The sequence below is a fragment of the Telopea speciosissima genome, chromosome 11 (genome assembly GCF_018873765.1).
Source record: "Telopea speciosissima isolate NSW1024214 ecotype Mountain lineage chromosome 11, Tspe_v1, whole genome shotgun sequence".
In the NCBI taxonomy this organism is placed as follows: Eukaryota; Viridiplantae; Streptophyta; class Magnoliopsida; order Proteales; family Proteaceae; genus Telopea; species Telopea speciosissima.
In genome coordinates this window covers 14,110,234-14,129,786 of record NC_057926.1, presented here as the reverse complement: position 1 = coordinate 14,129,786, position 19,553 = coordinate 14,110,234, and the positions used below count along the sequence as shown (strand labels likewise).

The 19,553-nt window shown below is 40.4% G+C and overlaps 1 protein-coding gene across 1 annotated transcript; it reads right to left on the bottom strand.

Moving 5' to 3' along the window:
- Positions 1 to 3,562: 3,562 nt before the first annotated feature.
- Positions 3,563 to 4,616, bottom strand: LOC122646392. The gene has a single exon (XM_043839942.1). The coding sequence runs from the start codon at positions 4,553 to 4,555 to the stop codon at positions 3,614 to 3,616; it is 942 nt and encodes a 313-aa protein (XP_043695877.1). The 5' UTR covers positions 4,556 to 4,616; the 3' UTR covers positions 3,563 to 3,613.
- Between the last annotated feature and the right edge of the window lie 14,937 nt (positions 4,617 to 19,553).

Sequence of the window (19,553 nt, the reverse complement as noted above, 5' to 3'; positions counted from 1 at the left end):
CAAAATGGTAACCACTAATGTCTAAAACTAAAATTGAAATTAAATTCCTCCTGAAGGACGGTACATAAGAAGTGTTCTTTAAAGTCAATTTAAAACCAGAATCTAATAATAAAATGACATCTTCCATGAACTCTACATCAGAATATCCATCGTTTCCTACGATCAGCCTTGATTCATCCTTATTTAGCCTCCTCCGATTTATGAACCCCTATGTGGTAAAAGCAACATGGAGTTGCACCGTTATTTAGCCACCAAGAACTGGATGGAGCTTCTGATAGATTGGATTCACAAACAAAAGCCAAAGAATCATTACCTGATGGCTGCTTGGGCTTGACTAACCTAGCCTTGTATTTGTCACAGTCCTTCTTTATGTGAGCCTTCTTCTTGCAAAAGAAACAGCGATCACTCTCTTTCTTCAAAGAGTCTTTCTTGGGTCCCAAATTGTTAGTCTAATCGGACTATTTATTGATAGACTTATGAGTATGGATTTTAGACTTTTACTCTTACGAGTTTTGGAAGTAAACAGGGCAACATGCTTTTTGTCTTTCTTCAATTTCTCTTTCTCAGACACAACCCTAGAAATAAGGTCATTAATACTCCAGACTCCATCTTGGAAAATGTAGTTGGTTTGAATGATGCCAAATTCAGAAGGTAGGGTATTCAGGGCTTCATAGACAATTAGGGCATCTGAAAGAGGAATATTCAAGGGCTTGAGTTTGGTTTGGTAATCAACCATCCTAATAATGTAATCCCTAACACCCCCAAAACCATCATATTCCATATTAAATAGCCCTTGTAGAAGTGTCCCAATTTCAGCATTCGATGAAACTCTGTATTTCTTAGAAATTGCATCTAGCAATTCCCTGGCAGTACATTGGTCAGGCAGACCACTTTTAAGGTGTTCTAGTATTGACCTTTTTATGGACAGTATACTGAGTTGATTACTCTTTTGCCATGCAGCATGCACGGATTTTTCGTCCTCAGTACTATCAGCAGTTAGATCCATTGGGTTATCCATAACAAGGGACGTATGCACATCTGCCATTTCCATGGCAAACATAATGTCCTCTTTCCACTTCTTAAAGTTTGACCCAGTAAGAATCTCAATAGTGACCATATTATTGTTGACAGAAAAGGTGACTGAAAATTTAAACAATGAACAGTACAATAATCAGCATGATGCAAGAATAGCTTAGAACCTTATAAGCAAATGAGAATTTTACACACATCATTGTGAAACACTTTTGGGGTGAATTCCCAATATGCAATTGTAAAAATCCCTACATACCAGTGGCCATGGGAATACAACTCAACTTTCAAAATCCACCACCTTTGGGTGTGCAGAATTCTAAGGTCGGCCTATTCACATGCGTATTGTATATGTACCCCTTCAAGTACCAATACATGATCACCACCTTTGGGTGTATGACCACACATCAGAGTTGAAGGACATCCCACAACTGTATGAGACCGGTGTTTCACAAATCTAACAAGGAAGGTCGCTTTGGTGGCTACATCTTGTCAAACCCATGAAACCCTCTCTGGGATTTTCTAAAAATTACTTACATCCTTAGACAATTTTGTGTTATTTTATAATTTATGACAATGGGCTTAAATGTCTTAAAACTAACACAAAAAACTAATAATTCTGTTCATTAAGGTAGCTATTCCAACAAGTTAGAAAATTAGATCGGTTCCCAATGTAACGAACTGACAAATTTAAAAAAAAAGGCATTCATTAACAGAATACCAAAAATATTTAAAATATGCATATTTAATCAAAACAGAGGGTACCACTGTGTAGAGCACAGAAAAACAGAGCCAATGCAAAAAAGGGACCCCAAACGGAGTCTTATAGCGCCCAGAAAAGCCGATCAAAGTTCAGGCCCAAAAGCGGTTGACTGTCCTAGTTCAAACGGTCCGTACAGGTAAACTGGTCAGTTCGGTTCAACCCGATCTAACCAATCCGACTCAATTCTGGACCAACAGGGCCCGAATCATCTCTAATCAGCTCGGCGGGTCAGCTCATGGGTTTGGGTTCTCGGGTTGGAAATGGGTCGACCCGACCCGACGATGCACATTGGCACAATTATGGATAGGTAGGGCGCATGATACCAAACCCCAAACCCCTCCCCCCCCCCCTTTTTTTTTTTTTAAACCTTGACCAGTAAGTGAGATCACCTGCCGTTGCCGACGGCGATCCACCCACCAAAATTTCTACTTTTTATGCTCTACGCCCCTATATAATTAGATTTCACTTTCGTCGGAGAAAAAAAGGCCAAAAAGCCCGTGTCTATACGAATTTTTTTGAAAATTAAGAAAACACCAAAAAACTTGATTCGAAATAAAAAATTTTTGATTCCCTTAGCATGATCTATTATTTAGAATCCATATAGGTTCAAGAATGGATCTATGGAGGCTCTGATACCACATGTTGGATTAATTTGATCCGAATAGGAACAAAACCCCAAAAGTCAGGATCTCCATAGGGCATTCAAGAAAACAATCAAATAAATAATAGAAAACAAGGATAGAACCATTGACCTTATTTCGCATCCATAGTGATGATAATCGCAATGGAAAATAAAGACCAAAGATCTAGGTTTTTTCCCCCTATTCCCAAAGTAACTGGCTTGATGAGAATACCGTATGCACAAGGATAATGAACACTGAATATCTCCCTCTCTTTCCAGAATGTACTCCTCAACAGAGATTGAGAATAATTAGTTGTGATGGGTATAGGGGGGACCTAGCTCTCTTTATATAGTAATTCCTTGAGGGCCTCTCTCATTATAGTCCCAGTAAGAATCTATCTGGCCCACACTAAGCCAGTCCACATTAGACTTCTAATACAACTTAATGACCTCCCTAATTAGACCAAAACTTTAATTAGCCTAGTTTAAAATAATTAATATTAATCCATATAATATTAAAATATTAATTTTTATAGGATTAAAATTCTAACAGAAGATCCTAAGAAAGAAGGTGAATCCATGTAGGAGTCTTGGATAGTAGGAAATATAAGCAAAGAGTCCTGATAGAAAAGGTTTTCATGTGTGTGGTTTCCTTTCCATAAAGGTAATCCAATTCCAAAAGGAATGTTCCTATTATGCGAAGTTCGGATCTCAATGAATCATGGTGGCTTTTATTATGATTCGTGGGAAGTTAATTGGATTTATTCTTATCACACTGATCAAAATTTAATTAGAGAGATGACATCTACCCGTATGTGTACGCAATACGCTTCATGTATGATATGGTGATGACATCTATCCCACTTGCTACAATTTCGATTGCATAGAGGGAAAATTATCCTCCCCAATTCGTTGGAGCAGATAAAAATCCTAGAGCAAGCGTCGTTACCTGACCATACGTAAAGTATACACATACCTGTAAATGATCTACTCCATTTATGGGGAAAAAAAAGAAAGACATATTTCATCACCTAACTATTAATTATTCTATATTTTTTACATTATAGATTTCTCCTTTGCTCAAACCAAATGAAACATCTAAATTACAACTTCTTAAAAATGTAGAATATAAAAAATAAAAAATAAAAAAAAAGATAAAAGAAAAAATCTGAGATTGTAATCAAGGTAAAGAAGCTTCACTAACATGAAGAGCCATTGAGAACCTTACAGTTGCCTGTCTTCACTCCCACTTCTTCATCTCCATAAATCTTCTTACACCGGAAGTAGAACACAGTGTACGCTGTAAAACTGAAAATCTTCACCAGACAAATCATATTTACCACTACCAAAACTGTAACTAATCCAGGGGCTAATATCTCCTTTGACGACCCTCTTAGCTTAGAACAAAGAAATATGATTATAGTGATTAGCATGAAGAAAAGGTTGATTGCAGACCCTCTTACCATCCTTCCTCCAATGAGGTCATCCTCTTCTCCTTTTGTCGGTACTTCATAGATATTCTCCAGTACCGAATTCACAAGACCAATCATCCAAACTCCGGCGACATAAAGATTAAAGAAAAGGGATAAGAAAATTAGGGCAAAACCCAAAAGGGCAAACACAAGAGAACCATTGGTAAGAACAAGAAAGATAGAAAGCAAAGCAAGGACTTGTACAGTATAACCCACACCCAATTGTGCAACAAAGAACCAACTGATCATAGGCTTTGCACAGGTTCTTTGGATCTTCCAAAATAATTCTTTGAAATTGAAATCCTTTTTACGGTAAGAGGAAGCTGCAAGATATGTAGTTGCTACCACAGAACATAGTAAGGCAGTTGAGTAGGCAATCAAGAAGATCAATTCTACTGCAGTGATTAGAATGATCTCTTTTTCTACCCTAAGTGAAGACTCAAAGTGTTTGAAGCTTCTTGTGTCCCTGTGCCGCAACTGAAGTACCTTGGTGAATAAACCAGATATAAATGGTTGGAGAGCATAGATGTTTGCCAACGCCAAGAAGGAGAAAGTTAATTGGATGAGAACAGTGATGAAGATCATGAGCTTCCCATTTTTGTGATAGATTCTGAAAGCTTCTCTTAGAATTCCAAAAATACTTGACACTTCAGAGGACTTCAGGGCCATTGAAGAACAAGGTTTTATCAGCTCCTACAAGCTTAGAATATCTCTCTTGTTATATATGTTTCAAACCCCATTTGAAGGAAATAATAGGTTGGAGGAATTACTCCTTTGGTTTCAGTTCCTCCGGTTAGAGTTTTTATCGTAACGGTAAAACTATCGCTCCCAGTACTGGGGGTGCTGCTATGCGCATCATGCGGCGTAGCAACACTCATGTGTGCACAGTGGACCCCACCGTGCGCACATGATTACCTAATCTGTAATGTATTGACAAAGACACTGCCTTGTAGCGATTAAAAAACACATTTTAATTTGATTTTAGTTGCATTCAAATTGGCTTAAATTGACTATTCTATATTGAGAGCCTCTGCTGCTGATTCTTTATTGGGAATAAGCCATGAGATTGTGTTAGGTATATTATGAAAATGAGAATGGGCTATACAAGCCAGGCCAAGGGTTAGCTCAACCAGTCAAATCATGAAATATTTATTATATGTGGTAGGCCATAATGGCCCAAAAATAGCGTATTCCTTTCGAGTCATTTGACCTAAACTTATTCATTTATTTTATTTTATTATCTATTTTCCACGTAATCATACTGGGTCCTACTTATATTGGTAAGAATAGAAATAAATAATATTCCAGCCAACAACCTTGATGGTAACGAAGCAACATCTTGGGTAATTGAATAATCAGCATGGGACACCTTGGGGAATAAAAATTTCTATGCTTCAACGACTATCAAAATTATGGAGAGGGACAACGGATCAAAGTTAGGTTGGGCACATATGTTAAGAGTTGTACACCCAATTCCAACTCAACCCGTTCAGTAATCAAGATGGGAACTGATGTGAGGGTTCGCCAACTTAATCAGGAAGGTTAGACTTTGTAATAACCTGATTTATTTTGAATATCTAACCATAATGTTAAACAATTTGTTCTTTTAATTAATTATTAAAAAATTAGCTTAAGCTTTCAATCAATTTGATCTTTATTCTAGAGGTCAAGTATCTTGATCACTCAATTAATTGCCTTGTTCCAAGATCCGGAATTATCAGTGTTGCGTCAAGAAACTGTCGGATTAGATCTCCAGGAGGAAACCTGCACAGAGGAATGGGTAAACAAGGGATAGCCAATCTTCTCTAGTGAGGGACTCTCCGATGCCTAATTCAGACTTCTCTTGCAACAAATAATTCCAAAGAATTCAAGATGGGTCTCGTGTGGATCATACCTCATTATATATAGAACTGGTCGAATGGAGTGAAACGGTGATGGAGAGTCCCTCATTTGTAAGTTTGATATTTTTGATAGGGGATCCCATAGTAGAATTTTCCCTAGATGGTAATAGTCCATCTTTGGTAAGGATACGGTGCATTGCCGGTAGTTTGTCGGTCGACCGCTTGGATTTGCGGAGCTGGCTCTCCGTATATCTTGGCGGTGGTTAGCAGTTGATTGTGTATGTAGTACAGTCAGTCGCCACTGATGGTGCCGACCTTTGGGCCTCGGTTTCATTGACTCACCCTGGCCACTCTCTTGGGGTCGGCTAGGCTTAATTAATGACTCGACCCGATCCGTGAGCTTGGGCTCAATCGATCATGCTCGGCTGGTGTTACCGTTGAGACATCTTGACATGTTTGGCTTGTCACCTTTGATCCTAGCTCATCCTTAATGGCTAGAATAATGCTAACAAACATGATGGTTCTAACCCATTCCTTGTCGATCTTCGCTCGGGCTTGATCCTTTGAATCGGGTTGGGACTTGCAACGTGATTGGCTGCGATGGGTACATTTTATGGTTTATCATTTGCCCTTCACTCACCTAGGACGAAGCCAACCTGGGTGAGTTAGGCTCATCTCTTCCTCACCGACCTCTAAATCTAGAAAGGTTGATCTTTCCTCATGCGTTTCAAAAATTTGTACATTTAAGGCTCCGCCATACTTGGGAAGGCACAGGACGCTTCATATTTCGAGCGATGTGTTTGTTCAAGCCATCGTTGCAATTCGGGTAGCTCTAACGTTAGCAAATCCTAGCCATCGATTTCGTTGATCCTCGGTTGGTGATTTTTGTCGTTTTAGTTTACCTCAAACCTATAAATAGAGGAACCATTGCCTTCATTTTCACTTTGTTCGTCATTTTTGGAAATTCTAGAGATTGCTCTGTTGTTCGACTCGATCCATGGAGAACAGCTTTGGTCAATTAGACGGTGGTCGGCTCGCTAAGGCGTCATTTCAACTTCCTTTCAGGTAAGTCAATCCCCCTTAAGCTCCTTAACTTATCTCTTCGAGTGGTTCTGAGTACGTGGCCCCCCTCGTCGGGGAGCGAGAGGTAGATGGGATGGGTGTGGGTTCTAGTAAAGCCACATCTGAATCCTCGAAACAGATTGATTCCGACATGGAGATAGTCTCTCCATGGTCTGTAGATTTAGATATTTCCCGACCCCTGGAAGGTGGCACTATAGAAGCCCCAATGTGTTGATGCTCGCTAGCTCTTCTTCTCATCAGATCCGAGCCCCTAAAAGACAAGGCGGGGCTCCTGGGCTTGCCATAGAACCAAATGTGGCCGAGGAAAGCCTAGGATCGGCTCGCCATGATGATGTCAATGAATCGGAGGGATCGACCGTTATTGGGGAAGTTTTCAAGGGCTTGGACACTTTCTAGAGCATCCTTGATGGTTCGACCATTGAATTTTTTAGGCTGAAATACGGGATTCCCCATGAGATCGGTTTCCGCATCCCTGATAAGAAGGAGAGGGCATGCTTTTTTAGGGCGTCCAAGGTATGCCTCTACGAGGTTACCTTGATCAACGGTCTTCGTTTCCCATTCCCCTAATTTGTCGATCGGGTTCTCGACCACTGCCACTTGTCACCAAGTCAACTATTGCCGAATTCATAAAGGATAATATTTTCTTTTTACATCTTCTTTGGGAGGCTGGCCGAGCCATCACCGTCCCACTCTTCTCCCACTTCTATATGCTAAAGAAAGGGGGAGGGTGGTACCACACATGGTTAGTGATGACTCTCCACAAAAAGAAGTAAATCAACAAGATTGGCTTCCACGACTAACACCTATCATTTTCCTATTATGACTCGCATGCATCTTCAAAATACCGCAGTGAAAGGGGAAAATCCCCCAAATTAGGGATTCTATCTCTATCAGGACTCTTGTCACTTCAAAGTCACTTGAGCATCAAGGGACCTACACAATCAAAGGTATAATACAATAGCTAGGGCAAGAGGTAAGGGGTCTTCAATAACTCTTTTGTTTCCCAGTTCACATCTTGAATAGAATAATGACTTAATCATTGAAGAGTCCCCCCAGAGGCCATCTCCAACTCCTGATTCTTTGATTTTAAGGTACCGCGATCACTCATAAGGAAGAAGGTTGTTTCTGCCGGAAACATTGGGAATAATCTTGGAACAAATTTTGACACTTGTTCATCCCCCTATCAATGTCAATCTAGGAATATCAATTTGAGGAAACGACACGATAGGAGGATTGGTGGGATGACTTTCAGCCTCTCTAAGACTCAACATCTCTTAAAACTTGGGCATTTGCAGGAATAGCTGGATCCTTTTTGTCACACCCCGAAACCACCCCCTGGGAGGATTCGATGGCTGACCCGAATACCCGATGTATTCGGAGACCACCAGGATCCAGATGCAGTAAATACACGTCACAAGCACAACACAGTTTCAAGATAACACGTGTTACATTGATCAGAGCGCAGGGAAAGTAAATATTTACAAGTCCTATATACATATTATTTACACTGAAAGTTCCAATAGCTCGATGTTCCCGAGTTCACGACCATCGAGCCAACACACCATTATTCTAAAATATAAACAGTAGAAATTCTTCCACAAAAAAGGATGGTATTTAGCAAAATAGAACATAAAGATAGCACCACATCATCAGTTCTTGTTCTTCAAATAATCCTTTCCGCCACAAACGCATTCACCTGCAGGATCATCTAAAAGAGAAAATTCCACAGGGGTGAGCTCCACTGAGCCCAGCAAGTAGAGGATAGACCACACACACAAGCATGCATCCTAAATGCATGGGTTCAATTTTAATATTAAATCCACCTAATACACAAACGCCTAAGTCGGGTCTGTGCCACGACGACAACAACTTGGGAGACGTTATCGGTTCCTTCTTAACCGCCGTGAGACTAACCTCAACTGTTGTAGGGAGCCCACAGTGGTCATTGGTATGATATACCTTCCCATGGGTAGACCCCGATAATCATGGCCAGGATCCCATCCCGGCGTCCTTCACACTCCTCAATGACAGGGAGCTATGATCACCCAACACCTGAACCCCTGCTAGTAAGGGTTGTAGCACTAAGAAATAACATTCCTAGCCATATGTAGTTTAAATGGCATAGTACGAGGTGTACAGTACTCTCGCATCCCATACTACAGCACACCATACCTCTCATTTCCAAGTCGACTACGACATCTAATTTATCACAAGAATTCATATTGCCAACCATTCCACATCATATCATTCACAACCAATAGTTATAAACAATGAAATCAACAAATATCATAAATAAAACATGAATTTAAATATGCAAATGATTCTTGGCAAATACGTTCAAGAATGAAATAAACACTCTTAAAAGAAATCAAAGCCTACCCCCACTTACCTTGTTATGCTTGCGTTTGCGAGATTGAAATAGTCCTCGAGAAGGTTGCCGATAGGTTTCGATGACCAAATGATTATTCCCTATAACTATTAAATCATACACAAGTATTAGGATATGTTTGAGTATTGGTGGGATCCTAAGGTAGCCTTAGGATTAGTTTAGATTGGGTTTAGAATCACATTTAGGCTTAACGGTAGTTACAAGAATTTAAAGGAAAAATGGGAAATTTTGTATGAAAATTTTGGATCAATAGGGGCAAAATTGGGCAATGGTTTATTCTAACAAAAGAGGCCCTATGAATCTAGTTTCTAACAAAATTAGAATCAGAGCAAATGAAGTTTGGATGGTGGAGTTATACCATTTTATTAACGGGGATTAATCTCTCAGAATAGAAGATAGAACATGCTACCTAACTTGAAGTGGTATTTTATCCCATTTATGTGGAGGCACAGTGCTTGGGTCCAACCGAGGTAAAATGCCCTAAGAACCTGAACCGGACTCTTGGGTGGATTCTGGTCTGGGTCCACCTCTGGGTCCACCTGAAAACAGAACAGGTGTGGACTCTTATTGTGGATTCTGGTCTGAGTCCACCTCTGGGTCCACCTAAAAACAGAATAGGTGCGGGCTCTTATTATGAATTCTGGCCTGAGTCCACCTCTGGGTCCACCTGAAAACAACATAGGTGTGGACTCTTGTTATGGATTCTGGCCTGAGTCCACCTGAAAACAGAATAGGTGTGTGCTCTTATACCATACTCTTATCAAGGGATTTGTTGGGTTCAATGAACAAATCATCCAATAAGATCTAAATCTAGGGTTTTCCATTAAAATTCCTAGATTCAAGTGAGAGGTTAAATAGAAAATCAAGAGTGGTCTTAGAGGTGAGCATCAAGCTCCCCATAGAGGTGATTTAGCTCAGTTTCCATATATTCCTAAAGGAACTATCAAGAATTAATATTGGGTAATAGAATAGGTTAAACAAATCAGCCATAGACTTTATAAAAAAAAATGGAAGAGAGTGTGGAGTCCCTACCTTCAAATAAAAAATGGGATCTCAAGTTCTTCCTCCACTTTTTCTTCTTCTTCTTCTTTTTTTTCTTCTTCTTTTTCTTCTTCTCTTTTTCCATTCAATTTTGCAAAACTAATTCAATTGTTGAATCTCTAGATTAGTTAAGAAAGTAATGCTAAATCCCATTAAATGACACCTCCACCTTGCATGGGCTAGGTGGCTTTGTCTACCAACCACTTCTTCCATTCTAGCCACCTCCTACTTCACTATTTGTCCAACAAGCCACCTCTTACTTCTCTATTACAATATAACCCATGTGCTACATAAATAAATAAATCATATATATATATATATATATATATGTGTGTGTGTGTGTGTGTGTGTATAGATATAAACATAAACACCATATTATTATATTGTATGTAACTTATATTAAAATAATATTATAATATATCTTAAATTATAGTAACATTATTATAATATAATCCATTTAAATAACATATACTAATGTATTACACAAAATTCTTAAAATTTCCTATCCGACCCACATCGGATACAAGGCCGGATCCAAGCCTGGGTGTGAATCCGTGCGTGAATCCGATGTACCCTGTTGTTTAGCCCACACCGGACTCAAAGCCGGATCCAAGACTCTGCTTGCATCCTTTCTTGCCTCCGATGCCTTATTTATGGCTTTTCGCTCATGAAATCCTAGGGCTTTTCTCTGGGGATCTTTCCCACTTACTCTAATACACTCTCGCCAAAAATATTTAAGTTTAAAAATATCAAACATGGCTTATGCTTGTTAGTTAGTGGAATTTACCATGATCTGTACATCTGTCGATGGGTCTTGTAACTACACAGGGGAGGTATCCGTCATTTTACTGGTGTATGACACATTGCTGTAAAGGTTCTTTCTTCATCATCTACCCGATCGAACACCCAACCAAAGTTCCATAATGTACTCGATGCCACAACTTCGGGTTCCGGATCTATAATTGAATTCGATTTAGGGTTCAGGTTTCAGATTTACAACAAAAATTCAAATTAGCCCGGGTTTTTGGGCACGGGTGTAACACGTTTCCTTGGTACCTTTCCTCCACCAATGAGGGGTAGGGAGTGGAGGATCTGATTCATGCTGCAAACGAGATTCCCCTGGAGGAGGGGGCTCCAAGCATAGAGAGAGGGGTGAGTAGGGACAGACACTTGTATATATATACTTTCTAACCCTGGAACCCAATGATTCTTCATTTAAAGAGAATCTTTACTTTCTTCTTCCACCAAGAGTTCGATCATGTCCTTGTACAAGGACGCGAACTGATGTCCTTTGTATGTTAGCTGATGACGCGTGGCACACTCAATAATGGTTACTTTCTATTCGATTTTTATAAATTCCGCAAATAAGTGGGACCTACATTCTTTATTAATTTTAGTCTTTTTTTTTTCAAAAAATTTTGAGATGAAGGACATGGGTGAGAGTACTTATGTTCTTGGGATTGAGATTAGTCGCGATAGACGGCAAGGACTTCTCGGTTTATCCCAGTGTGCATACATTGATAGAGTTCTGAAGAGATTCAACAAGTTGCAGTGTTCAGGGAGTGATGCACCTATTAGTAAAGGGGACAAGTTGTATAAAGGACAATGACCGAGGAATGATGTTGAGAGGAACTCCATGAAGGATAAGCCTTAGGTTTCTGCCTATTGAGAGTTTGATGTATGCACAGGTCTCCACCCGTCCAGATATTGCTTTCGTAGTTGGTGTTCTTGGGAGGTTCCAGTCAGATGCATAATTGGCACACTGGACTGCTACCAAGAAGGTAATGCGTTACTTGCAGAGGACAAAGGACTTCAAGCTGGTTTTTAGCAAGAGCAAGAATCTCGAGGTGGTAGGCTATTCTGATTCAAATTATAGTGGTTGTACTGATGACATGAAGTCCACCTCTGGTTACATCTTTATGATGGGAGGTGGAGCTATTTCTTGGAAGAGTGTCAAGCAGACCATCGTTACTTCATCCACCATGCAGGCTGAGTTTGTGGCACTTTTTGAAGCAACAAAACAAGCTGTGTGGTTGAGGAATTTCATTTCTGAGCTGAAGGTTGTCGATTTGATCTCTAGGCCATTGAGAGTATGGTGTGATAACACCTCGACGGTTTGCTTCTCCAAGAACAACAAGAAGACAATTATCTCAAAGCATATTGAGATCAAGTATCTTATTGTCGGGAGAAAGTGTGTAGCAAAGAGGTTGAGCATATCTCGATGGAAAAGATGATGGTTGATCCGCTCACCAAGGCTATTGTTGTGGGAGTCTTCAGGGGACATGTGTCTAGCATGGGTGTTGTAGACTCTTTTGATGTATTTGGTTAGTGGGAGTTTTGTACCCCTGGTTTGAGCTTTATTTATGACTCAATTTGAGTTGTTTTATTTTCACTCTGTATTGGCTATTCAATTGATTATTTTTATGATTGTTGATCTTTGAGTGAATTATTTATTTCTGACATGTCATGTCATGGTTTATGGGAGGTATTTTGCCAAAGTTATGACGGTTAGTCATGGGTAGTATTTAGCCAAAGTTTATGGCGGTTAGCCATAGGCGGTATGCCAAAGTCTGATATTAACCAAAGTCATGGGTGGTTTGCCAAAGTAATGGTTAATATCAAAGTTCACTATCTGTGAGGTTTTCAACATAGTCTGATCTCCGATTAGGAATGGACCTGCAAGGAAAGAACACAGCATGTGATCATAGATTGTGTTTGTTACCTTGCCTATATCCCAAGGTGATTTGTATTAATGAGTTGGTTACATCTGTGATAGTCAGATAGTGGTATGCTATTTATTAAGGTATATGTTCTGCTGATATTCAATGTGAGCAACTTATTAGTCATATCAAAGATGTTATAAGTGATGGAACAATATGGAGATTTATTATGGCCTATACCAATAAAGAGATGTTATAATAATTTGGCCCAAGAGGAAGATTGCTGGGTTTTGGGCCCAATTATTATGACTTGATTTATTGGGCCCATATTAATCACTTAAAGGGGATTTAATCCAGACCGTTCATTGTGGGGATGGATTAGGTCTGGGGTTTATGTATAGCAACCCCGGGTCCCTGTGGTTGCCCATCGTATTCTTGTAACTTGACTCGCAAATGTTACAAAGGGTAAAATACTTGGGAGGAGACGGTAGAAGGCTTAGGGCATATTAGAGTGTGTGGCTGCTAACTACAAGATGTAGATCTTTGGAGATCTTGTTGTGAAAGCTAGGATCTTCTACAAATGGGAGGAACAGGTATAAAATACAGTCTCATCTCCTTTATTATTCTATTGGTTGTGTTCTAGTATATGTGAAGTGAAAATCCTGTTAATGGGTTGATTAGTAAACCTAAAAATTGGTTCCCATGGTCTAGTGTGTACCTAGAGTAATAGAAGAAGAGGGGCAGACAACATAAGGATTAAGCTGGACAGAGTATTATCCAATCAAGCTTGGAGAATTTCTTGTGTAAATGCAGTGGTGGTAGTTCGATCCATTGTTGGGTCAGATCACTTTCCTGTCATGGTGAATACTGAGGGTGGTAGCTTAAGTGGTGAAAGGGCTTTCAGATTTGAAGTTGTTTGGTTTCTCTCACATGGATTATAAAAATGTTGCGTCCTAACCCTAGAATATTAAAACTATTGGTCCTACTTCAAATCAGATTCATCTCAAATCTGATTGAGGGTCATATATGGAATCGAGAGGTGTTTGGGAATATTCACCATAAGATTGAGGGGTACCTAAAAGAGCTGGAGCTGATCCAAGATGATCCATCAGATGAGTCTCAGGCCCAAGGTCAGGAGTTAGAAGATCTTCTGAAGGTGGAGTTGTACCGTGAGGAAACCCTTTGGTATAAAAAATTGTGCATCCATTGGCTTTAGAAAAGCGATAGAAACACACACTTTTTTCATGCCAGCACTGTCAACCATCGTCACCGAAACAAGATTGTGAAACTCAGGCTGGGCAATGGGAATTGGTCTGAATTTGAAGAGGAAATCTTCTATGAAGTTCTATCGCTGTAACAATCTATCTTTATGTCTGAAGGTATTCAAAATGACGCCCTCCTCTAGGTCCTTCGAGTCATTTCCCCTTCTGTTTCATCCCACTAATGAAGAATTGATGACATTGCCAGACAAGGAGGAAATTAAAGTAGCTCTCTTCTCAATGCTCCCATTAAAATCCCCAGGCCCTGATGATCTGCTCCTAGCATTTTTTCAGAAGTACTGGGAGTTTGTAGAAACTGATATATTTAGCTTTGTGGAGGAAGTGTTTCGAAGTGGTTCCTTACCAAAAATTTAAAATGAAACATTTATTTGTCTCATACCCAAAGTCGATCAGTCAAAGAAAATGGACCAATTCTGGCACATTAGCCTTTGCAATGTCATCGTCAAGATTGTCACCATGATCACAGCAAGCCGGTAAAATTGTATCTTGAGGATATCATATCCCCTGCGCAATCAGCCTTTGTTCCTGGATATGCCATCTCGGACAACATCCTCATTGCCCATGAAGCTTTCCACTACATAAAACAAGAGAAAAAAGGGAAGAAGTGTGTTATGGCCCTGAAGCTTGATATGTCCAAGGTATACGATTGCCTTAAATGGCCCTTTGTGGAAGATGTTTTTCTTCACCTGGGCTTCTGTGCTCAATGGGTTTCGATGATTATGTCTTGCATCTCTACTGTTTCTTACAACCTCCTCATTAATGGGGCTGTCCGGGGCTCTATTTCTCCTTTGCAAGGCATTCATCAGGGTGATCCTTTGTGCCCTGCAATTTTTGTTCTGTGCACCCAGACTCTTAGCTCCATCCTTACTCAGGCTGAATCGGAGGGTCTCATCCGGGGTATTAAGGTTCATAACTGAACTTCTCCCATCTCTTATTTGCTTTTCGTTGATGACAGTCTTTTGTTCTCTAAGGTATCTCTATCAGAAATTCATAACTTGAGAGACGGCTTAAACTTGTATTGTCAATCTAGTGGGCAAATGATCAATGGCAAGAAATCTTCCATTACTTTCAGCCCCAATACTATCAAACCTGCCCCTAACTAGCTGGAAATTTTGAATGAAGGACAGGGACCACTGACAAGACATCCAAACACATTATGGAGTATCACTCCAATGATTGAATTTAATGGAGAACCTCCGAGGATGTCCTCCCACATACCTATCAGATGATGGATTTGTAGACCCTTGCAGTTGCACTGCCCACAGCATAATGTACTGCATAAACTCCAGGTATTCTCTCTCCTCTCCATAAAAGTGGGGCCCACACCTGGAAAGATGTGTATTTGACCCTAGGTGAGGTATAGGTGTGAGGCCTAAGCCCTTGGCCAAGCCCCTGTGCAAGTATGGTGAGGTTACAGCTTTGCTGTATTCTCTGGGTGATGCACACACCCAGTGAATCTCCTAGAGTGGTAAAACTGATTATTTTAAACTCTAGACAAGTGGGTACCACCTATACAGACCATGGACACCCTCCAGGGGTAGATGGGAGCCTTGGGAACCATCACATACACTCAGACCCCTATGGACCCCACCAGATTGGCCGGAATGGCCCAGAATCAGATATAAGAATGCATTCTTGGGGTGGGGCCAGGCTACCAAATAGGCCCTAAGTTGGGCTGGTCTATAAATAGACAGACCCAGCCCAACATTATAACCCTTACACTATTGAAATTGTGGGGAGGAAGAAGAGAAGAGAGAAAAGAGAGAAAAGGAGAAGGAAAGGAAGGAGAAGAGAAGGAGAAGAAGAGGAAGGAAGGAGGGAGTGCATACCTTGCACCCAAACTCGGTTCCAGCAGCATACTCAGACCAATCTTAGGTAAATCCATGCCTTTAACTGTTGCTGCAACTGTTTACTATTCTCTCCTTTAGATCTCTGCCCTTTTGGAAGTGAATCGGGTCAAGGACAGCCCAGAACACCTGGGGGCTGCCTTGCACTGCCTCAAATCTGACATGCAAACCTATTGCATGAAAGATCTGAGCATTTTCAGGTGATTTTTTCTGCTATTACTTACCTGAGACTGAAATCAGTCCCTGTGCCAGGCTACGCTGCCTTATTGCACCCAGATTCGGCAGTGTGAGCTTGGATCTGAGCATACAAGCTAGCCCTTGCTTAGATTTATGTAGGGACAGCCTACTACCATGATTATACATGTAAATCTGTCCTTGCATGCAGCACAACCCATGGCCTGAAACTGGAACTCAGCTGGGTTGCTATTCTCTGTGCTGACTGGACAGCTCCTGGCTGCCAAATGGTGGGCCCAGGTCATGATCCATGTGGACCACTGAAAACTACTCCTCATGGGGTCCACAACCACCCTACATGCATGGTGGGTCGGCCTAGGCATTGCCTATGGTGCAAAAATCCAGTTTTGGAGCTTGTTCACGTTTCAAACAGGCTCTGGGTGATGCACTGGGCGATGCACACATCACCCAGAGAATGAAAAAGGGCTGATTTGCTGTCCAAACTTTGGGGGCCTCCACCTATGGACCATGAGCAGTGTAAGGAGGTGGTAAATGACCAAAATACCCCTCCTCACATCTATCCACTATTAATTACACCTTGGTACCCAAGTGGGCCCCACAGGGTCTAGCAACCCTGCTAGAGATGGTCCAGCTACATGTTGACCAAAGGACTGAATTGTGAGACTATCGGGACCATGTACTACGTATTACAATGGTAAAATACTAGACTTGACCCTGATCCACATCTCCGGATGATGCACTGGGACATGGACCCAAAGGCCCAGTGCAAGACCCGGAGAATTTGAAGTGATACCAGACTGAACACCAAGTCAGACCAGTGAGCCTAGATTAGTACTAGGACCTCCAAAACAGTTTGATTAATTACAATAACACATTTCTAATTTATTACTTTAAGATTTGATCCCATGCTCGAGGTGCACAACCAGATACCGGCCGAAACTGAATAAACAGCTGAACCAGTAGGATCAGACCAAGGTGAGTGGGATGTCATCGTGTATGTAGATGTAACATAATTAATATGCTGAAATTAATGTATACATAATGAAATTGTATTGATGGAACTGGAAATCTAGAAATTAGTGATTACCTAGTACTGATGGAACATAAAAGAATCAGTGACTAGCTAGTACTGATGGAAGTTTGGAGATTCAGACTTGGGTTTTGCTAGTTTGCTAAGAGAGGAAGAGACTTGCAATGATTAGTTCATTTTCAGTTTAATTACCTTGAAAGCACTCCTAGGAGTCTAGGACAGTCAAGTCTCATCTCAAAAGATGTGAACAGGTTGGCTAAACATGGGACTCAATGGGTAATACAATTTATTTATGGAATTTATTAACAGGAAACAACATTGATCAGGAATGTGGACAACCTTAAAAAGGGTGATAAATGAATGGAAAAGGGTAATGGTATAAAATGAGAAAAGTTGATGATGGTGAGGTGGGTCTTTTTTTCACTTTATAACCCTTTTTTCAAGTTCAAATTCTTTCATCAGAAGAAAACTCACAGTACCAACTAAGGAATTGCTTCTATACCTTATAACCCTTTTTCCAAGTTCATATCTCCTATCACTTTTGCTGCCATTGCTGTACTCCTATTATTATTATTATTATAATTTATAAGTCTATACCTTAACCTACCTTAAATCAGAAAATCCATCAAGACTTATAGAATCCTGTAAAGGTTTAAAAAATTAAAAGGAAAATCCCAATCGGCCAATTCAGGTTGTTGCCCAGGAAAACACGGGTGTTTCCAGGCATTTTCAACTTGCCCTAGTCTATAAACTTAAAAAATTTAAAAGAAATTCCCGCCTTGAAACACTCGTAATTAGAGACTTTAAGATAATGGCATATCACAGGAAAATCAAGGGACTCCAATGAACCTAAATCAGACAGGCCAGCAAAATTACTTCTTTTACAATGATATATAATTGACTCAAAAACACTGCTCACAATTGTAAATCAGTAACCAGCCACTAGAAAGTTAAAGTAGGGGATCCGTCATGTTACTAAAATCTCAAGAACAGCAACAGGGAAATAGAGAAGCAAAAAATAAGGGAAATAGAAAAGAGAAGAATGAAGAGCCAGAGAGAGACCAGCGAGCATACCTGTGACCTAATTGACAAAGCCCTAAACCCACAAATCTCTGCTCCAAAAATCCCTGCAATCCAAAACTTGAAAACCTAAAAACCCAAAACCCTAAATCATAGAGAGAGGGAGAGAGACCAGATAACGAGAGAGATAGAGGGACAGAGAAGAAGCCATACCAAATTTCAACGATTTCTAGGTTTCCAACGAGAGAGATAGAGGGACAGAGAAGACCACATCCACAAATCTTTTCTCACAATTTCGAATTAGGGCAGCCCTGAAATCCAAAAAATGAAATCTTGAGAAGAAAACCCTACCATCTTAATGTAGAGAGAGGGAGAGAGATGAGATAAAGAGGGAGATAGAGAGACAGAGAAGACGCAAGCACCTCCTTCATCTTGCAGGTCTTCTTCGTGCGTCGAGAGTGTTGAGAGTTTTTCATGTTTTTGGAAAATATGAGTCGAGTGTTCTTGTGATTTTTGAATTAGGGTGAACTCAGATATGGACCACACTATTTATATTTAAGCTTTGAATCATCATCCATATCTGAGTTTACCTATAGAGGTGAACTTAGATATGGATTGTGTTTAGTTATAAAATCAGAATTATGTAATTCTGGTAATCCAATGGAATTAGGCAACCAAACAGTTTAATTTTTTTAGAATTGCGATCCAATAGAATAGCATTCTGTTGATTTACGTAACTAAACACGCCCTTATATATTTGATTACTGGATTCTAAAAATGGACATTGTATATTGTATGTGATTGCTAGACTAGATGCCGTAGCCGGCTTGGAAATGAAGCTTGTGGTAGCCCGTAGAATGGGATGCGGTTGACACCACCCGACTCATATGATGCCATATAGACATGGGGCTAGAGTTTCACCACCCTTGCTATGCACCCTTGCCAATAGGGGTTAAGGTGTTGGATACCTGTGGGAGTGACCATATATATGAAAAAAAAAAAAAAAAGTAAAGAAAAGAAATATTATGACACCGAAAAGGTGAATTATGGCTATAAGCCAAATAAAAGGAAAGTGATGAAAAAAGATGGATGCCTCACAGGTTAATCACAGAGGGCCGGTCAGGCTGACCTTGGAAGGGATGCTGGAGCCGACTGGTCTTCTCCGACAACTCAATGGGTGTATCGCGGGAAGGGGTTAAAAGCCCGCACTAGGGATATATGTATTGGGGATTGTAGTAGCACTAACCTGCCTTAGTTGTGATGTTGGGTGCCTAATAAATA

Coding starts and splice junctions, on each gene's coding strand:
- LOC122646392 (XM_043839942.1), bottom strand. CDS start 4,555: ATGGCCCTGAAGTCCTCTGAAGTGTCAAGTATTTTTGGAATTCTAAGA.